Source organism: Heliangelus exortis, chromosome 25 (assembly GCF_036169615.1).
Source record: "Heliangelus exortis chromosome 25, bHelExo1.hap1, whole genome shotgun sequence".
NCBI classification, from domain to species: domain Eukaryota; kingdom Metazoa; phylum Chordata; class Aves; order Apodiformes; family Trochilidae; genus Heliangelus; species Heliangelus exortis.
The window spans coordinates 1,673,413-1,689,892 of NC_092446.1; the positions used below are offsets into that span (position 1 = coordinate 1,673,413).

General features: G+C 42.9%; 1 protein-coding gene and 1 long non-coding RNA gene across 9 annotated transcripts in view; one reads left to right on the forward strand and one right to left on the reverse strand.

The window, feature by feature from the left end:
* Nucleotides 1–16,480, forward strand: part of LOC139807597 (uncharacterized) — a 55,917-nt gene that overhangs the window by 7,828 nt on the left and 31,609 nt on the right. For 2 of the 4 annotated variants that reach the window (XR_011730621.1, XR_011730622.1), the window contains one exon: nt 546–2,843. This is a non-coding gene — a long non-coding RNA (uncharacterized lncRNA). The other 2 variants (XR_011730620.1, XR_011730619.1) reach the window with 2 other exon arrangements.
* On the reverse strand, nt 5,281–15,841 carry CD46 (CD46 molecule). 5 transcript variants are annotated; one of them, XM_071768748.1, is made up of 12 exons: nt 15,671–15,840; nt 14,508–14,699; nt 14,236–14,332; nt 13,447–13,532; nt 12,843–13,049; nt 12,062–12,244; nt 11,666–11,848; nt 11,344–11,535; nt 11,006–11,032; nt 10,493–10,559; nt 8,629–8,734; nt 5,281–7,100 (listed from the first exon to the last, which is right to left on the reverse strand). In XM_071768748.1, the coding sequence occupies exons 1-11, from the start codon at nt 15,741–15,743 to the stop codon at nt 8,644–8,646; spliced, it is 1,398 nt and encodes a 465-aa protein (XP_071624849.1). In that variant the 5' UTR covers nt 15,744–15,840; the 3' UTR covers nt 5,281–7,100; nt 8,629–8,643. The 5 variants fall into 5 exon arrangements, with proteins under 5 accessions (XP_071624849.1, XP_071624848.1, XP_071624852.1 ...); XM_071768747.1 differs by having other exon boundaries at nt 11,660–11,848; nt 15,671–15,839; XM_071768751.1 differs by lacking the exon at nt 11,666–11,848 and having other exon boundaries at nt 15,671–15,841.

A 16,480-nucleotide genomic window follows, 5' to 3' on the forward strand; every position in this document is an offset into this window, starting at 1 on the left:
AAAGGAAAAAAGAAAGGAAAAAAGAAAGGAAAAAAGAAAGGAAAAAAGAAAGGAAAAAAGAAAGGAAAAAAGAAAGGAAAAAAAAGAAAGGAAAAAAAAAAAAAAAAAGGAAAGAAAAAAAAAGAAAGGAAAAAAAGAAAGGCTCTATGCTTTAAGCTCTCAAAGTACATGTTTTTGCTGCCAGAACAGCATCTACTCCACCTTTACTCAGCCTGGGTCAGCCAGAAAGCATTGCACACCGAGGACTGGCTCAGGCAGCAAGTTAGGGCACATTTGTCCATACCTGACCCACGCAGCACCACACAGTAACAGAACTGCACAACAAACAGATGCAGTTACAACTCCCCCAGGCTGAGGAAGCTTTTTTGAAACCTTAGAAGTCCCCTCATTTCAATTCCCCTCACAGGTCACCACTTGCACTGTCACACCCCTCTGCCCTGCACCTGGCCCTGCCTCTGACTCATTCCTTGACTGTGGGGGATGATGCATCCAGCTTAGATTTTCTGCATGTCAAGCAGGAATATTTTTTTTTTTTTTCAGGAAAGACCAGAGCCTGACAAAGCATGGCTTTCACTCCCTGACTTGAAAATAGAGAGGAAAATTTATGATGCACGCAGGGTCCCACGGAGCTTTTGCTTGCTGGGGAAGCCTCAGAAGTACCTTAACTTCTGAACTGAAGGTTGTGGACAAGCAGGTCTGTGGCATGCCTTGTTCCTGCAGATTAGATTAAAGGTCTTAAATTAGGGAGGAAGTTCCCTTCCATGGGGGAGACATCCTTTTGTCTTGTACAGACATAAGGCAGTGTGAAGGTTTTGAGATGTCCCTCTGAAAGATGCTACAGGACAGGACTGCTACGAAAATATCTCTGAAAAAGCAGGAAAGAAACAGAATTCTGCACTGCTTCTGATTCCCCAGAACACTCTGACCAAGCAAGCTCCAGCTGGTGCATTTTCTTGGGGTCTGTGTCCATCTGTGCACATCCAGCACACACCCAGCAAGTGCTGGAGATGAACACTGTGGATGTTCACAGCTGAAAGCTGTGTATCCCTGCAGCTTCACTGCTCTCTTTTTGTCCTCCCCTCTGCACCCTGCCTGCCCCAGCATGCTGAGAGCTTTGGGAAGAGCAGCATCCAGACTGGCAGAGAGGAATCTTTTGTAAAAGCTGGACCTGGCACCTCCTGCTTGTTATGGCACAGGACAATCCTCAGGTAGCCTGGAGGAGGAGCAGCAGCATCTTAATTATGCTGAAGTGAAACCTGGTTTATATCAAGCTATAAATAATGAACGAGCCATTGCTCTTCAACTGCTGCATGGGATTTCTGGAGAGGTTTGTCTCCTCCAGAGGGGAAGGGATGCAGAGGTGTTCAGAGCCAGTCCCCTGCCTCTAGGGAAGCTTATGTCACAAACATAAGTGATGTCACAAACATAAGTGACATTTCCACTTCTAAAAATCCTAATAAAGATTTCTTTTTACTCTTAAGGCACCTGCTTACTACTAAGAAAAAAAAAAAAGAAGAAAAAAAAAAACCACAACAGCAAAGCAACCCTCACTTTGAGCCCGTTTCTGAAAGATGCTGCTGTGGTATTTTATCTGTACTGCATCTGACCTCCAGCCAGCAGTGGCTCTCAGTCCAGCTTTTCAGTAGAAAATCTTCCTGCTGATAACACAGGATGCCTCATAAATAACTGTGCCAGCAAGACAGACACTGGGGAGGGAACCTGCTTTCCACTTGTCTTTCACCCTGTTGCCCCAGATAATGGATTTAGAAACTACAGTAAATATCCAGACACAGTAATCTAGTGCAGTGCTTTCCCTTTCCTCCATCCCCATTTCTTGGAAGGACGTGCTCTTTTTTCCTGAGGCTGTGCATCAGGACACAGGCACTGAAGCAGATTTATAGATCTGGTGACCAAACTAACAGAAAGAGTCACCAAAAACCTTGGGCATCAATAAGTAAAACTCCCAGCTCCACTTCTGCCACATTTTATGCCATTTTACACCAGCTTCTGCATCAGCACAGGTTAGACAGTGGCCAGGCTTTGACAGTTCCTGAATTCTGCATGTGTGGAGTCATTCCCAGGCTTCAGGACACCCCAACTATTCCCACGGAGCTGAGATACATCCTGCAGGTTGTGCTGCATGCCAGCACTGCACAGACCTAGGCCACCTCCAGTCACCCTCAGCCCCTCATTTTCACACTCTCCTACTTCCCCAACAACTTTTGCTGAACCATTTAGTTAGCTTTGCAAGTGCTCCCTTTTTAGCTTTCATTCTGACCCACACTCGAAGGACTTTCCGTGCAATTTGTTTTCACTGTCCCTACAGAATTTAAGACTTGCCAACCAAAAATCTGCAAACTCCTTGCTCATGAGAAGCATTTCCAGACCATGTGATAAAGCTGAAAAGGCAGTTCCATCAGGATTGCCACATTCCTTTTCCCTGTCACCAAAAGCACCTGACCCGTCCTGTCCTCTCTGATGATGCTGAGATCAGTAAGTGATGGAAAGCCAGAACTCTCTCTGCCTTAGACAGAATGAGGTTTATAGCCTGGATCCATCTGCAATGGCACAAAAAAAAAGTGTTGTGTACAACAAACTTCCCCCTCCACTCCATCAGTGTCCCCTGCACTACAGAGAACTCAGACATTTGTCACTGCTTGCTGGTAAGAGCTTCAGAAGATTCCACCTGGCTGTGGAAGTCACTGCCAGAGGGGGGGTTTCTTCATCATGTCCCATTCTCCTCCATCAGCCTCAACTCTTCACAATATGCCAAAGAAAGTGTGTTTCAAAGTACCTAACCCAAAGTTAACTGTCTTACTTTCTAATAAAGTTGAATAAATGAATTTTTCTCTAGGTATGGTGGAGATGAAGGATTTTCTCTCTCAGCCTGCAGCCATGCACAGGATGTGTCTTCCTCTGGAAGCTGGTTTCACATGGTGGCTTAGATTTTCCCACTTTGTATCTAGCACCATTTGAAATCAGTGTTCTAGGAGCAAGAATTACAGCGTGGGAGGAGATCAAGCAGCTGTTAACTTCACTGATGGCCTCTGCTCCCTAAAACAGCACTTTTTCCAGTGGTTATTCTTTTGCTAGCCCTCCACTTTGTAACATCATCTGATCTCTAGACACTTGTACAACCACTGTATACACCCTCTCCAGCTAGGGCTACAACAGGAACAGCTTCCTTCCACTGTATTTCTCCTTAATAAACAATGGATATTGAGTTCAAGTTGTCCAGAGTAAAGTGATGGGAAAGCTGCATGAAAACCAGTGTAGTGCTTCTTGCACCCTGCCAGGCAGAGTACCTTTCCTTTATTATACAATCACCAGGACCCTACCATTTAATCTACTAACTTAGAGCAAATTTATTTCCACTCTGTGCTTGGGGACTCCATCACCACAGAATTAGCATCCCATAACTCCCAAACACAAAAATCCCCCCCAACAATTTGATCCCAGCAGGGAAACACTCAAGTGCCTTCAGCAGTCGTGATGATGCCACACTGGTGCCCAGACCAGGATTATTTTTTTAATAAGAATTATTAGAATTATTTTTGCTCCAATTATTTTTTTTAAGCCTATTGCAGGTCACTCCTAGTAATGTTTCAGTAGACTTCAACCCACTAGGATGAAGCCAAACTATTGCTGCTTGACCTCACTATTCCCAAATGCACAGCAAAGAGCCAAGCGTTTGATCAGACCACTGAGCACCCATCCTTCCCGAATGCGTAGCTGTCATCTACAAGAGGATCCTTCTCTGAGCCAGGAAAACATCTCTTACACAGGCTGACCGATTTCTCCTGGTGTTCAGAGTCTCAGTTTTTGTCTAGCACCATTTGAAATCGGTTATGATGTAGGGGGAAAAGCAACAGTAAAGGAAAACTTCCCCTGCCCCCCCAAAGTCCTTAACAGACAAAGCCCAGCAAAAGCACCACAAACACCTATGCCCTGCTTCTCTGTGCTCTGACCCGGAGTGACACCCACAGGCTGAACATCCAGCACAACAGGAGGACACTCAGCATCACGTCCACCTAGAGGGATGCTTACAGAGAGCCAAGCATCTGCTCAAACTAAAGTTCTTCTGCAAGCCAGGGCCCACAGCCACCCACCCTCCGCACCACCTCTATTCCATGTGCTCTTTGTTTGCCTTAACCTGTTATTTACTCAGATTTTTTTTTTTTTTTTTTCTCCTTTGAAATAAAATTGTGTGCTGCTTGGTATTGGGCTCTGTCTCAGGTAGACAGATAACATGGTTCCCTGCTGGACAACCTCTCATTGCTCCAAGTCTCTTCATTTCAGTCCCCAGCTCCATTTTCGGTGTGAACCACGCTCAAAAGTGACCATTTACACTGATTTTAAGTGCAACACTGAGAAGCCTAAGAAGTGCTGCCACTCCAGCCTTGATGCTACTTGAGAACATCACTTCCTTTACCAGTAGATGGCAACAGCTTTATGGCATCCAAGCCTTGTCTGTAGCACAAAGTTCCTCTCTCCAGGACTCAATTACTAACTGAGATTCTAAAATGAAAATAACTCACGTGGGACTGAGTTGTAGAAAAATAGTGCAGAACTCATTACAACCAGAACAGATTCATTTGTAGGGTTTAAATCAAATAGCTGCCTATCCCATCAATGCTCACTGCTACCCCAGAATTTTATAGGTTGTAAAGCTGTGTAGTGCTACCTAACACTCCCATCACAGAGTGACTCTCACAGCCACAAGGCAAAATAAAGCCACAGTGTCATTGTTCCCCCCCATCCTCTGAAAGGTTTCATTCTGTAAAACAGCAGAAAATCATCTCGAAAAGAAAATGAAGAACATTTTGAGAGTGAACCCGATAGAATTAAAAATAGTCACGTTCTATTTAGCATTTTACTTAAAAACACCTAAACTCTGTTCCATAAGGATTACAGCTGCCACACAATGGACAAAAGTGCCAGAACACTTGCTGGGCTTTGCTCTTGCCTTAGTGTTCCACATCATCATCTGCCTCATCTCTATCACCTTTTTTTTAAATTAGTTTTCCAGGAGTGAACACTGAAAGGTTTTGAAGGTTCTGGGAAATTCTCTGCACTTCCAAAAGAAAACCAAAAGGTTATGAGACTGCTTAGCAAATCAGAACCCATTCCCTACCCTGCCATTCAGTAATTCTGTGCACAAACTGCTATCTCTCCAGTTACCACCTAATGCAAGTTCAGGGCAGGAAAAAAATCAGCTTTGAATAATGGGAAAATCACTGCTTTTACCCACGTGACGAATGAAAGACAAACACTTACTGCTACATAATTTAACAATTTTATTTGCAATATTACAAGTCATCACTAGTCTTTACATCTGGAAAAAAAATATATAAAAATAAGGCCATTTTTTACAGTTCTTTCACTTCAGGTCTAAGTGCATTTCAGCATATTTAGAAACATTGCAGATGCCATTCAGAAACCAGCTACCTAGTGACCAACACACTCAATTCTCAGCAAATTCTCAAAGTGGGTACAAACAATTATCAAACTAGGGATCAGCCATGAACATCCTGTGTAGCCAAAACCCCTTTTTAAATCACCAGAGACCATTATGAACTCTGACAATACAACTGTGGGACTGTCCCAAAAAGCTCTATAAAGCCCTGAACATTTCTGTTACTCAAACCATCTGATCCTGGCAGGGCCAACCCAGGGAGGAAATTGGGTTTTCCTGGGTCAAGGGGTTCTGTAGAGAATCCCAAAGACCAAATCTTTCCTAATTAAGCTTTTGGCTTTAAGAAGGAATTAAAAATAGAGAACATGCATTTAAAGTAACAGCTTTCAGTGTCTCAGATCGTGGTGAATTCTGTCATGGGAGCTCCTGGAATCACAGCCCTGGCTAAAAAACTTCAGGAAGGGACCACATCTCCTGCCTCTGCCAGCACATCCATCCCTTCACTCCCACAACTACCCTGGTTTATTTAGGCTTCACCATGAAAAGAGAAAGGAGTCAGACAGGGAAAGTTTCTCAGCACTATCTGAAGCTAAACCTGGCATTAGAGAGCCAGCTCTGCCATCACAGCCTGTACAGAGAGATTTGAAATGCTATAGGTGGAAACTATGATGCTAATTAGAAAAAAAAAAAAAAAAAAAAAAAAAAAAAGAAAAGCAAGGAAGGCAGACTCATACAGCATCCCTTCTCTCTGGAAAAGCAACAAAATTATCTCCAAAACTCACATCAAGGCTCAATTAAAAAAAAAAAAAAAACAACAAAACCAAGCATCCTAATGAACTATGCTCCTGACTGGAGATGGTTGCCACTGATTTCTCAGTTCCTTTAATTAGGTACCTTCTGTCAATAGGCCAATGAATTTAAAGACAGGGAATACCCTTTGCTATAGAAACATTCCATTTTCCTTTCCAACAAATCCACCATAATCTTTCTGGGACTATATCCAAGAGCCATATATATATATATATATATGGCTTTTTTTCCTTCTTTAAAGCAATGGAAAAGCTCTAAAACTCTGATTTCAAGGCACATTTTAATGCATCAGATGTACAGAAACCAACTTTGGCAAACAAAAGAGGTAGCATATATAAAGATCTAAACTAGGAGAGTTTCAAAACACAGCACCAGTGGCACCAACCTCTTCAATAAATTGAGAAGAAGACATTTCAGGAGAGACAACACCACGATTCACCCTGCCCCTTCAACAGCCAAAAAGGAACGAGAAGCACATTCAGATTTTAGTGAGGAGCACTAATATTGGACATTCTGTAAGAAAAGAGGTAGCACTACATGTCCAGTGCTCCAGACACTTGCAGGCTACAGCTATGGGTGCCTTTAAGACCATTTCACATCCACAGGAAAGACAGGCTGAGTGGCCCAGAAAGAAAAGCAAATATATATATATATATATAGATTGTTTTTATCCTATTCATTATCTCCTACTACAGTTAATCAGTAGTATGTGACATGGTACAAGAGAAGTCATCTACGGAACTCAGTGGAAGTGCAAACAATTTCCATTCCTGATGGGGATACTCAAGTGGAAATTCCCCCCCCACCCCCAAAAAGGGTCCCTCATGCTTTACAGATCTTATATTCGTCAGTACATGGAGTGCTGTCACGTTTCCTACAAACAAAAAAACAAGTCAAATCAGAGATTTTACATTTAAACCATTTTTACATTTATGCTGAAAGCACATCCTCAATTTAATCATTAAATCAACAAAGTCACAAACTCCAATCATTTGTCTTCTTCCTACCAAGTCACTCCCAGACCGAGGAGATTTTCTGCTTCATTTCACCCACTACACTGCTGAGAGTGACCCACAGAGCAAAGAGCATTTGATCCAAAGGGATCATTTCAAGTGATGAATGGACCATACTCTAATATTCATTTTTAAATTCTAGAGAAATTTCTGGTTTGCTCTACAGAAAAAATCCCATAGCAAACCCCTGCCCTATTACTCTAAGTCTCTAAGGAGTTCTAGATACCATTAAAAAAAAAACCCCAAAACACATGGGTTAATAGTTGGTACTTGTACCATACCATTAATTTCTCCTTATTACTGTCCTGTAAGGTTGGAAATAAGAACTCTGTTCTATTCTCTCTCTTGGTTTCCTTTTTTTCCTCTCTCCAAAAATAAGCCCAACTAACCCTATCTAAATTAGAAACATCTTACTTCAGAGGTGAAGATGATATTCCTTAATCCAGATGGTATTTCAGAAGAAATCCCAAGCTTAATTTTCATATATACCATCTCAAACTTAAAAAAAAAAAAAAAGACTGAAAAATCACTTGCTTTTCATATAAATTACAGACTACACATTTGAAAAGACCTTGGCACTAAGTCAGGATAGGAGACAAAATTTCAACCACCACCTTCTCAGAGTTTGAGCAATGGAAAGAGCAACAGAAATGAAGCTAGGAGTTTACAAAAGTATTTGTGGTGCAAACTCTGCAGCTGCTAAGGTAGTAAGGACAAAATCCTGGCAAGGAACAGGTAAACTGAGCTAATTTGACCCCATGCAAGTGCAGGAGACCCCTGGACTGAGCTCCAGTTTAAAAACACAGGAGAGGAAACCAGTCCCAAACAAGTAACTAAGTTGATCCTCTTTAGGGCTACAGAAATCACCTTCTTATAAAAAGGTTTAAAATCATGGCCTTGTTTGCACCTTTAGTTATTTTATGTTTCTTCCAGAGAGCTGAAAACACAGACACAACTGGGATGCACACTGCCTTTGTATTTCTTTGTGTAATGCAAAGGGTGGGTTCCAGCTCCAGCCTCCTAATTATCACAAATTAAACTATCAGCTAAAAGTAACACACCACCTGAATCCATTTCACAGCACAAAGAGGTGCAAACACTGCTGAGCCCATACAGAATTTCTCTCTTACAGAAATAGAAGCTGCTCATTCTTTAAAATCCAGCCAAAATTCAGTGAATAGGCAATCCCAGGAAGCTCTCACTTCTGACCCTGAATGATAAAGCTTTCTGTAATGTTTTCTCCCAAAATAGCCCTTCCTTCAGGAAACTGAGGCTCACAGCTAGCTAGGGTCCACACTTGAAATTGTAAGCAAGCAATAGTAATAATAATAATTAAAAAAGACATTTAAGATCAGTTGCAAAAGTCCAAATGAAGTGGAAAGTGGATACCTTTTTAAGATTCAATTAATTCATTTGTGCAGTTTCTTCCATCTCAGCTGGTACATTATATTTTAAAACACATGTTTCCTTGCAACTCTCATCAACTGTGTATGAGCTGAACAGCAGAAGGGGAAAAAGGTCTAATTGAATGTCCTATAAAACTGGCAGATTAAACACACAAGAAAGAGAGGCCAAGGAAAGATTTTTGCTGTAATCTGAAGATTACAGCCCAGCAAGTACAAGGGACTGGAAGCACAAGAGTTCACAAAGGCTCAGCTCCATCAGGAGCTCAGAAAACTAAACAGGGAGACCTGGGCCTTCATAAAAGCAGATTAAATCAGGGTTTTCAGACAAGAAAGAGGTTTAATAGTCAGATGTTCACAGCCAGGAAGCCTAAGGAAAGCACTGGGCGCAGTAAGAGTTTTAATGTAAAATTCTCAGGAATAGAATTCTTTAATTTTCAACTATGCTGCTTTAGATCCCTCCTCCTTCTTCCACCTGAGAAATCCCTCCACAGACAGAGGCAGAAAGTGCTGCCCTAATTACAATTAACTCCCATGTACTTTTATTCTGACCCTGCAGACTTCAGATGATCCAAGTCAGGGACAAAAAGCAATTCCCCAAAATCACTGAGTTCCTCCAGAGCACCCAGGGACACAACCACTCTGCTTTTTGTGACAATGCTACAAACCCATGTGGAAAACACTAAAACCTCACTGGGTCTAAGCTAGCTTTAGGGTTGTCCCAAACAGTGCCATGTGTACTTCTCTATAAATACAAATATTTCCTCTGGTTTGCTTTATTTGTAGGATCCCTTCATTTGCTTCATGTACCCCAGATAAATTCCAACAGACTTTGTGAAGAGCTAAGCCAGTTCTGATGAAATTCTTATCTCAGTATGCTACGTGCAGCACCTAACTTGCTCTGAATTCTCAGTATTTTCTGTTACCAACTATTCCCCAACAAAACAGACATTTTTCAAGCAGATAAATTATATCGCTGCAACAAGTAATGAGCAAAGAGGCCCTGGAATCCCCTGCCAAACCTCCACGAAAAAGCACACACAGCAATTAATTGCTTTGCAAATGAAGTTCAAAATGCCCTCTGCATCTCCCTAAACCCAGAACACTGCTACCCATGCATCAAGTATTTTCCAGTTGACTTTTCAAGTCACCAATCCTTGCTGCTGCAGGAAAGAAACCTGAGATGGAGCCACACATGGAACACCCCAGGAGCAAAACTGACCCATTTGTCTTTTCAGACAGCACAGGAGCACCAGTTTAGCTCCATTTTTTTCATCTTTTTTCATCTTTGCCTTGGAACTAAGCCCATACTATTTTATCCAAAGTACTTCTGGTCCAAACCACTGCATTTCTCCCCTTCCCCTGCACTACCAGTGGTTCATCTTCTGCAGAAAAGAGGAAGGTCCAAGGCTCCTAAACCATGTAAACCACTCTGGCTCTTGGTGTCTGTGTGACCCAGAGATGCCAGAGGGTCTCCAAAAAGTAAAATAACCCAAGCCCACACTTGATTTTAAGAGGAAAACAGCCATATTTTAGACCAGATGTAAACAGCACTTTCCTGATTAAGTGTTCCTAAACAAAACACAAGCCTCAGAACGGGGTTTTTCCTTACTTGAAATTAGTGCAAGTGTTAATTAGCAGCTTATCCCAATAGCAGACACAAAAACAAAGTCAAACAGACTGTTAGGCACTTCAGCTTCCCATCAGCTGCTCTGATAAGCTCACATGTAATCATCAGGCATTTGAAAAAGAGCCAGCAGATGAAGCCCAAGAAACATATGCATTTGCACTGCTTTTGCTCAGTCATGGAGAAATTTGCAGCAATAATACTGAAATGCAGGCTTACTCACCCATTTTGTGAAAGGAATTTCTTGTAGGCCCAGAAGGCTGCCAGGAACACCACAATTACCACAATCACTTTGAGAAGAATTAAAAAAAAAAAAAAAAAAAAAAGCTTTAGAGTGAAGACCTCAAAAGTTTTTAGCAGAAATAGCACCATCTTCATCTACAGTCCTTTATTACCCTCCCCCCACAAAAAAAAAAAAAAGGAAAAAAAAAAAGCAAAACACCTTCAAAATTTGCTAGGCTTATTTGATGCTTTAACTCAGGACTCAAGATAAGCTCAGCTCAAGAACAGTGACCCACAAGACTGCAACATTCCCCACCTCAAATAACATCAAAACAGCTCAAAATAGGTCAACATCCCAACAGCTGTGCAGCTTTAGGAGTAGACAAGCATGTCTAAAATAACCAAAACTCCAAATTCATGTTCTATTACTGCAGTTACAGGGGAATTATCAATTCCACAACAAAAAAAAAATGAAATCCACATCACACTGTGTTCTGGTTTTAGAGACACTTACCACAGATGATGGCAATAACATATGCACCTAAAAACAGAGTGAATCAGTGTCACAAGACTATTCAAACATCATCAAAATATTCACAAAGTTATTTCAAACAGATCAAGCACTTCTGTTAATTCAACCCTTGCAGCAGGCCAGTTAATACTGTACCATTTCTTTAACTTCAAATATTTCTAGCTTTCAACTGGTTTTACCCAAACCTATTTTTCTTCTGTCAAAATAAACAAGGATCTCTGCATTAAATGACTTCTCTTGGATACAGAAGCTCTCCAAAACATAAAAGTTTCTGCTACTTGTATTTTCATTTAGTGGAAATCCATGCAGTTTGTACTTACTTAGCTGGCAAGTTGGGACTCCAGGATTCCACTTGTTTTCTCCAAGATATTCAATCCGAGCCTCCCCATGCAACGTGTAACCTGCATAGCACTCAATTGTAATGACATCCCCAACAGAATAGGAAGGTTTTGCTCCCTCTATTACTCTACCATAATTAATGCTGGGGGTGTAACCAGGACTTGCAGGCCCACCTGGAATGAGAGGATGGGGAAAAAAAAAAAAAAAAAAGGAAATAAAGCCCAAGAAGAGAGCAGGTACATGGAGCAGACTCAAGGAGCTGACACTCTGCCCTTGATTTTCCCAATTTTTACTCACACACACAGCTTTGTGAAGAGCTCCAGGTATCCTGTCCTTGACAAGTCACTGTTACCTCTTTTGCACCCCCAGGAAAGGCACAGCCAGCACTGCACTGCAGCTGAACAGATTCTCCTTCTCCATACACAGACTTCTCTGGGATTACTACTCCATGGGTGATCTCTGGGGCACTGCACTGACCACCAGCAACTAAAAATTGCATTTAACAGTAAGCTTAGTGATAAAAAACTTGAAATATTTCATAATTCATTAGCTGACTCCAAACCCTGGTTTTGTATGAGAAAAATACATTCTATCTGAATAGCTTAACTTCATCAAAATTTCAAATATAAGTGTTTCTTTTAGAAGACTTAAGAGGAAGAGCTCTACAGGTACTAAGGGAGTAGGATCTTGGGTTCTTACTTTTTTCACAAGTTGGTTTAGGAGGATACCAGGTGTTATTTGCTTCACAGGTAATTACATCTGCTCCAGTCATGGAATAGCCTGGATCACACTCAAATATGACTGCATCCCTATAGCTATAGAAAGGTCTAAAGCCAGATATTTTTCTTCCATTTTCAACTCTTGGGTTATCACATCTGACCACTGCAATAGGTAAAAGAAAAAGAGGTCTGAGACATTGGTTAACACTATCTTTGCAGACACAGCATCTTTAACTAATTGCTCAAACTGCTACAAGAAATTGCACATAATCATATCCCATTTCCAAAGGACTTATTCCTAATGAGTGGCAGAATTTCAGAAAGTGATACTGGTTAGGGTTCAGCTCACAACATGCAAGCATCTGGCCCTTCTACATCTGCAAAGCAAGACTTGGTGCTTGCTGGGTTTTGCATTTTTTTTCTGCACTTGCAGTGCTTAGAGAAAGTTCTTCCTTGTCTTCTAACTACTCCTAATTGAGCTTCCATGTTCTTGCTCCTTAAACAATTTTTCTTCAGATTCTTTACTTTGTCCTTGTCACTTCTACCAACAACACAATCATGCATCTATTTTTAAAATTTTAACTTTAGCCACACAGTGTCATTATCACCCAATATCCACAGTGCAGTTGAACTGATCTCCACTGAAACTATATCAAAAGTCCATCCCCCTCCTGCCATCTCCCTTCAAAAAAAGGGACAGATATTAATGTCCTGGGGTTACCCACACTATAGTAAAGAAGAATATTAGAAATTCCAACAACCTTTACATTCTGGAGGTGGTTCACTCCAAACTCCATTAGAGTTTTCATCAAATGTGCAGAAAATTGTAGCTGAGCCAATTAGGGAGAAGGGATCCGTGCCTCTCGGGACCTCATCACAGGTGTAGGTCACTGATGTCTGATAAACATAGTGGTCTGCTTCAGTGAAGTGCCCATTGGCTATGCTTGGAGGTGGTTTACAAGGAATTCCTAGAAATAAAGCAGCCAAAAGAGCAGACAGAATTTTACAGTCACCTTCTTCATCTCAGGAGGAGCGAGCCTTGGTTTGCAAATAATTTCATTTAGAAGCTGACGTTATTTCTGAGGGAAGCTACACCTATAGCTGAGAGTTACTGATGGTTATTTATTGGAGGGAATCCCAATTTCAAGAAGAGATTAAACCAGTATGAGCCAATTACCACAATAACTGGTATTTTTCAGTGGTCATTTTTCAGGCACATCCCCAGTAGTTTAAAAAAAATTAAATACAAAACTCCGTGATACTTTACTTTAATTTCTTGTGCTGAATAGCTTATGGCACAGCTTTTTTTTTAAATGAACTACCACCATCTCTGTATAAACCTCAACACAATAGCAGTTTACTTACTTTCACAAAAAGGAAGATCTTTATCCCAGTCAACACCTTTATTCTGAATTACACAGGTAATTTCATCAGTTCCAAGTAACCTGAATCTAGACAGGTAAAGATTGTGAAGAGGTAAAACTTCTGAAATTCTCATTTCTCCAACAAGTACCTAGAAACTTTCTTTATATAATTCTGTTCTGTGGTTACAGGGACATAACATACCCAGTTTTTGTTGCAATGAGAATGGCAACTTAACTTCTTTTTATTTTGGTAACAGCCTCAATTTTTCAAAACAAACCAAACCAAAAGCAAATGATACATCAGTGAAGGAACTGAAGTCTCAGCATTCCAACATCTGTACCTCCTAATTCTAATGCTCTGAAGTTACCAATACAAAAAAAAATAAGCTGCTAATACTGTGAAGTTAGTGCTTTTAATTTAATGTGCTATAAAGCATCAGATGGGACACTGTTCAATATAATAATGAAGGGTGACAAATACATATATATATATATATTTACATACTTATTCCCTCTGACACAGGAGCATTAGAAGTCATTAGAGGTGACACTAGCTTTTCACTCTACAGAATCCTACTAAAAAGCTTAAGCTTTTGTTGATGCAAACAGCAAGCACAAACAGAGGTTTATATAAAATTTAGTTGTTATTTCACTTGCTGAAGTAGAATTAAGGAGCTATTTCAAGTTAAAACTGGAATGGAACTTGCAGAGAAAAATCTGGGGTTTGTTCAAATCTGGTATAAACAGAATAAAGTGAAAAGGGATTAACTGAATTCATCAAAATACTTACCCTCTTTCACAAGAAAAAGTAGCTTTGGAACCAAATGTAAGATCTGTTACATTAATAAAACCATGTTCTAGTTCTCCTGGATGTCTACATTTTCTCTCTAGGTGGAGGGGTAAAGAAAAGAAAAAAAATCTACATTTTTGCAGTTATAAGCAAAGACTGAATCTTCAGCACGTATTGGTCTAACAGGCATTCTTGGTAACATTCCAGAAAAACAATTAATTTGTTAAATAGAAATGATCAAAAAAAACCAAAAGAGCTGACAGCCACACTACCTGTGCAGAACTGCTCCAGGGGAGACCACTCCAAGTCTTCACCACAGGTCCGAGTTGATGATTTTCCAGGGATTGCCACGTATCCCGGCCGGCAGACATAGGACACGGAGCTCCCAACGGGAAAACTCTGCTCCGAGCTGAAATCCTCCTGGAGCTCAGCATCCTGCAGCCTCTCCGGAGCCCTACACGTGTCTGGGGGGAGCAAAGGGAAGGAAAAAGCCATCCACAAGCCTGTCCCCATGGCAGGCTGAGGAATAACAGCACAGAAGCCAGGATAATTCAGGAGGTTTTAAGGACTCATCAGGAAAAGAAAGAGGAGGGGAGAAATTCTTTAGGTTTCAATTTTTTTTTTTTTTTTTTTTAAATTTACGTTTTAGCTGCAATTCCAATCCCCAACTCTACACTCACACACCTTCCTTTGTTTCCCTCAATTCTTTAGCATCCCGCCCAGGCCATGCATTTCCTTCCCCTTCCCATCTTTTGTTTGTTTGCCTTTTTCTTGGAGCTAAGCACATGACTTCATCCCCTGCACACCCACCTGCGGCAGGAAAACAACCCCCCAGCACTCGCACGGTTAATCCCCCCTCCTCAGACAAAAGGCAGAGGGGGAAGGGGAGTCCAAACCCGGCTGAAGGAGCCCGCAGGGACCCGGGGACACTCCGAGGAGCGTTTCACGTCGAAGATCTCCATCTCCTCCAGGGCACAGGACCCAGAGAGCGGGTTCCGGCCCTTGGAAACCCAGAAAAACACACAGAGCAGACCCGCCCAGACCCACACACACACCACAAAGGCCCTCGCCTCTTTTGACGATATCGAGAGATCCGTTTCTTCCCTTCACCGCTTCGCCATTTACCAAACCCCGGACGAACCGGGAACCCCCAGCTCGGAGCCAGCACCCCCGCTTCTGCCGCTCCACCCTCCCCCCCCGCCCCCAGACCCACGGCCGATTCACCCCCCAGAGACATTTCCTCCTTCTCCCTCCCCACCAACCCCCCGAGCGGACCCCGGGACCCCCCCAGGAGCCCCGCAGAACCCTCAGGACCCGGGAACGGACCAGCTCTCCCCCTCCTCCTGGTTCCTCTCCGCACCCGGGCACCCTCCCAACCTTCACCCCCCCTCCCCGCTATGGCGGGCTGGGGAGGGAGCACCCACCCACTCCTCACCCTGAGCCCACGTTCCGCCGAACCACGACAGCAGCACCGGGAGAAAGAGGAGAAGAGGAGGGGGCGGCCCCATCACGGGAGCGGCGGCTCCGCGCCCCTCACCCCGCACCGGGGCGGCAGCCGAGACGCAGCGCGGGGCTCAGGCGCCTGCGCGAACCGCCCCGACACTCCCCGCCCGGACCGGACCTCCCCTCCCGGACCGGACCGCCCCGCGCTCCGCTATTGACGTCCCCGGGGAAAGGCGGAGCCGCGGGCACTGCCGCCCAGTACTCGCTGGTTCGGTTCTTGGGGTGCTTGAACCTCGCTGGAGGTTCGGTCCGACCCGGCTGAGGAGTTCGGGTGTGGGGAGAGGCAGAGCCCTTCCCCGAGGGGTTCCCAGGGAGCCGCTTCCCTCCCCGGCAACGAGGAAAAGGTTCGAAGCGCGTTCGGTCCCTGCGCTTCCAACGCCGGCACGTGGGAAACAAAAGGTTCTGGTGTGCCGGTACCGGGTGAGGAGCTCCCTGCAGGGCTCCTGCCAAAGGAAACCGGAGTGGGCTGCCGGGATCCAAAACCCAACCAGGGTTCAAACCCAACCAAGATTAAAAAACCAACCAAGATTCAAACCCAAACAAGGCTCAAACCCAACCAGTATTCAAAAACCAACCGAGATTCAACAGCCAACCAACATTAAAAAGCAGCCAACATTCAAAAAACAACCAACAATCAAAACCAACCCACACTAAAAACCAACCAATATTCAAAAAACAACCAAGATTCAAAAACCAACCAACATTCAAAAAACCACCAACATCCCAAAACCACCCAAGATTC

Coding starts and splice junctions, on each gene's coding strand:
- CD46 (XM_071768747.1), bottom strand. CDS start 15,743: ATGGGGCCGCCCCCTCCTCTTCTCCTCTTTCTCCCGGTGCTGCTGTCG. Junction 12,245..12,842: donor ACCACCTCCAGAATGTAAAG/GTTGTTGGAATT, acceptor TACCTATTGCAG/TGGTCAGATGTGATAACCCA. Junction 11,536..11,659: donor CTCTTCACAAAGCTGTGTGT/GTGAGTAAAAAT, acceptor CTCTCATTCCAG/GTGGGCCTGCAAGTCCTGGT.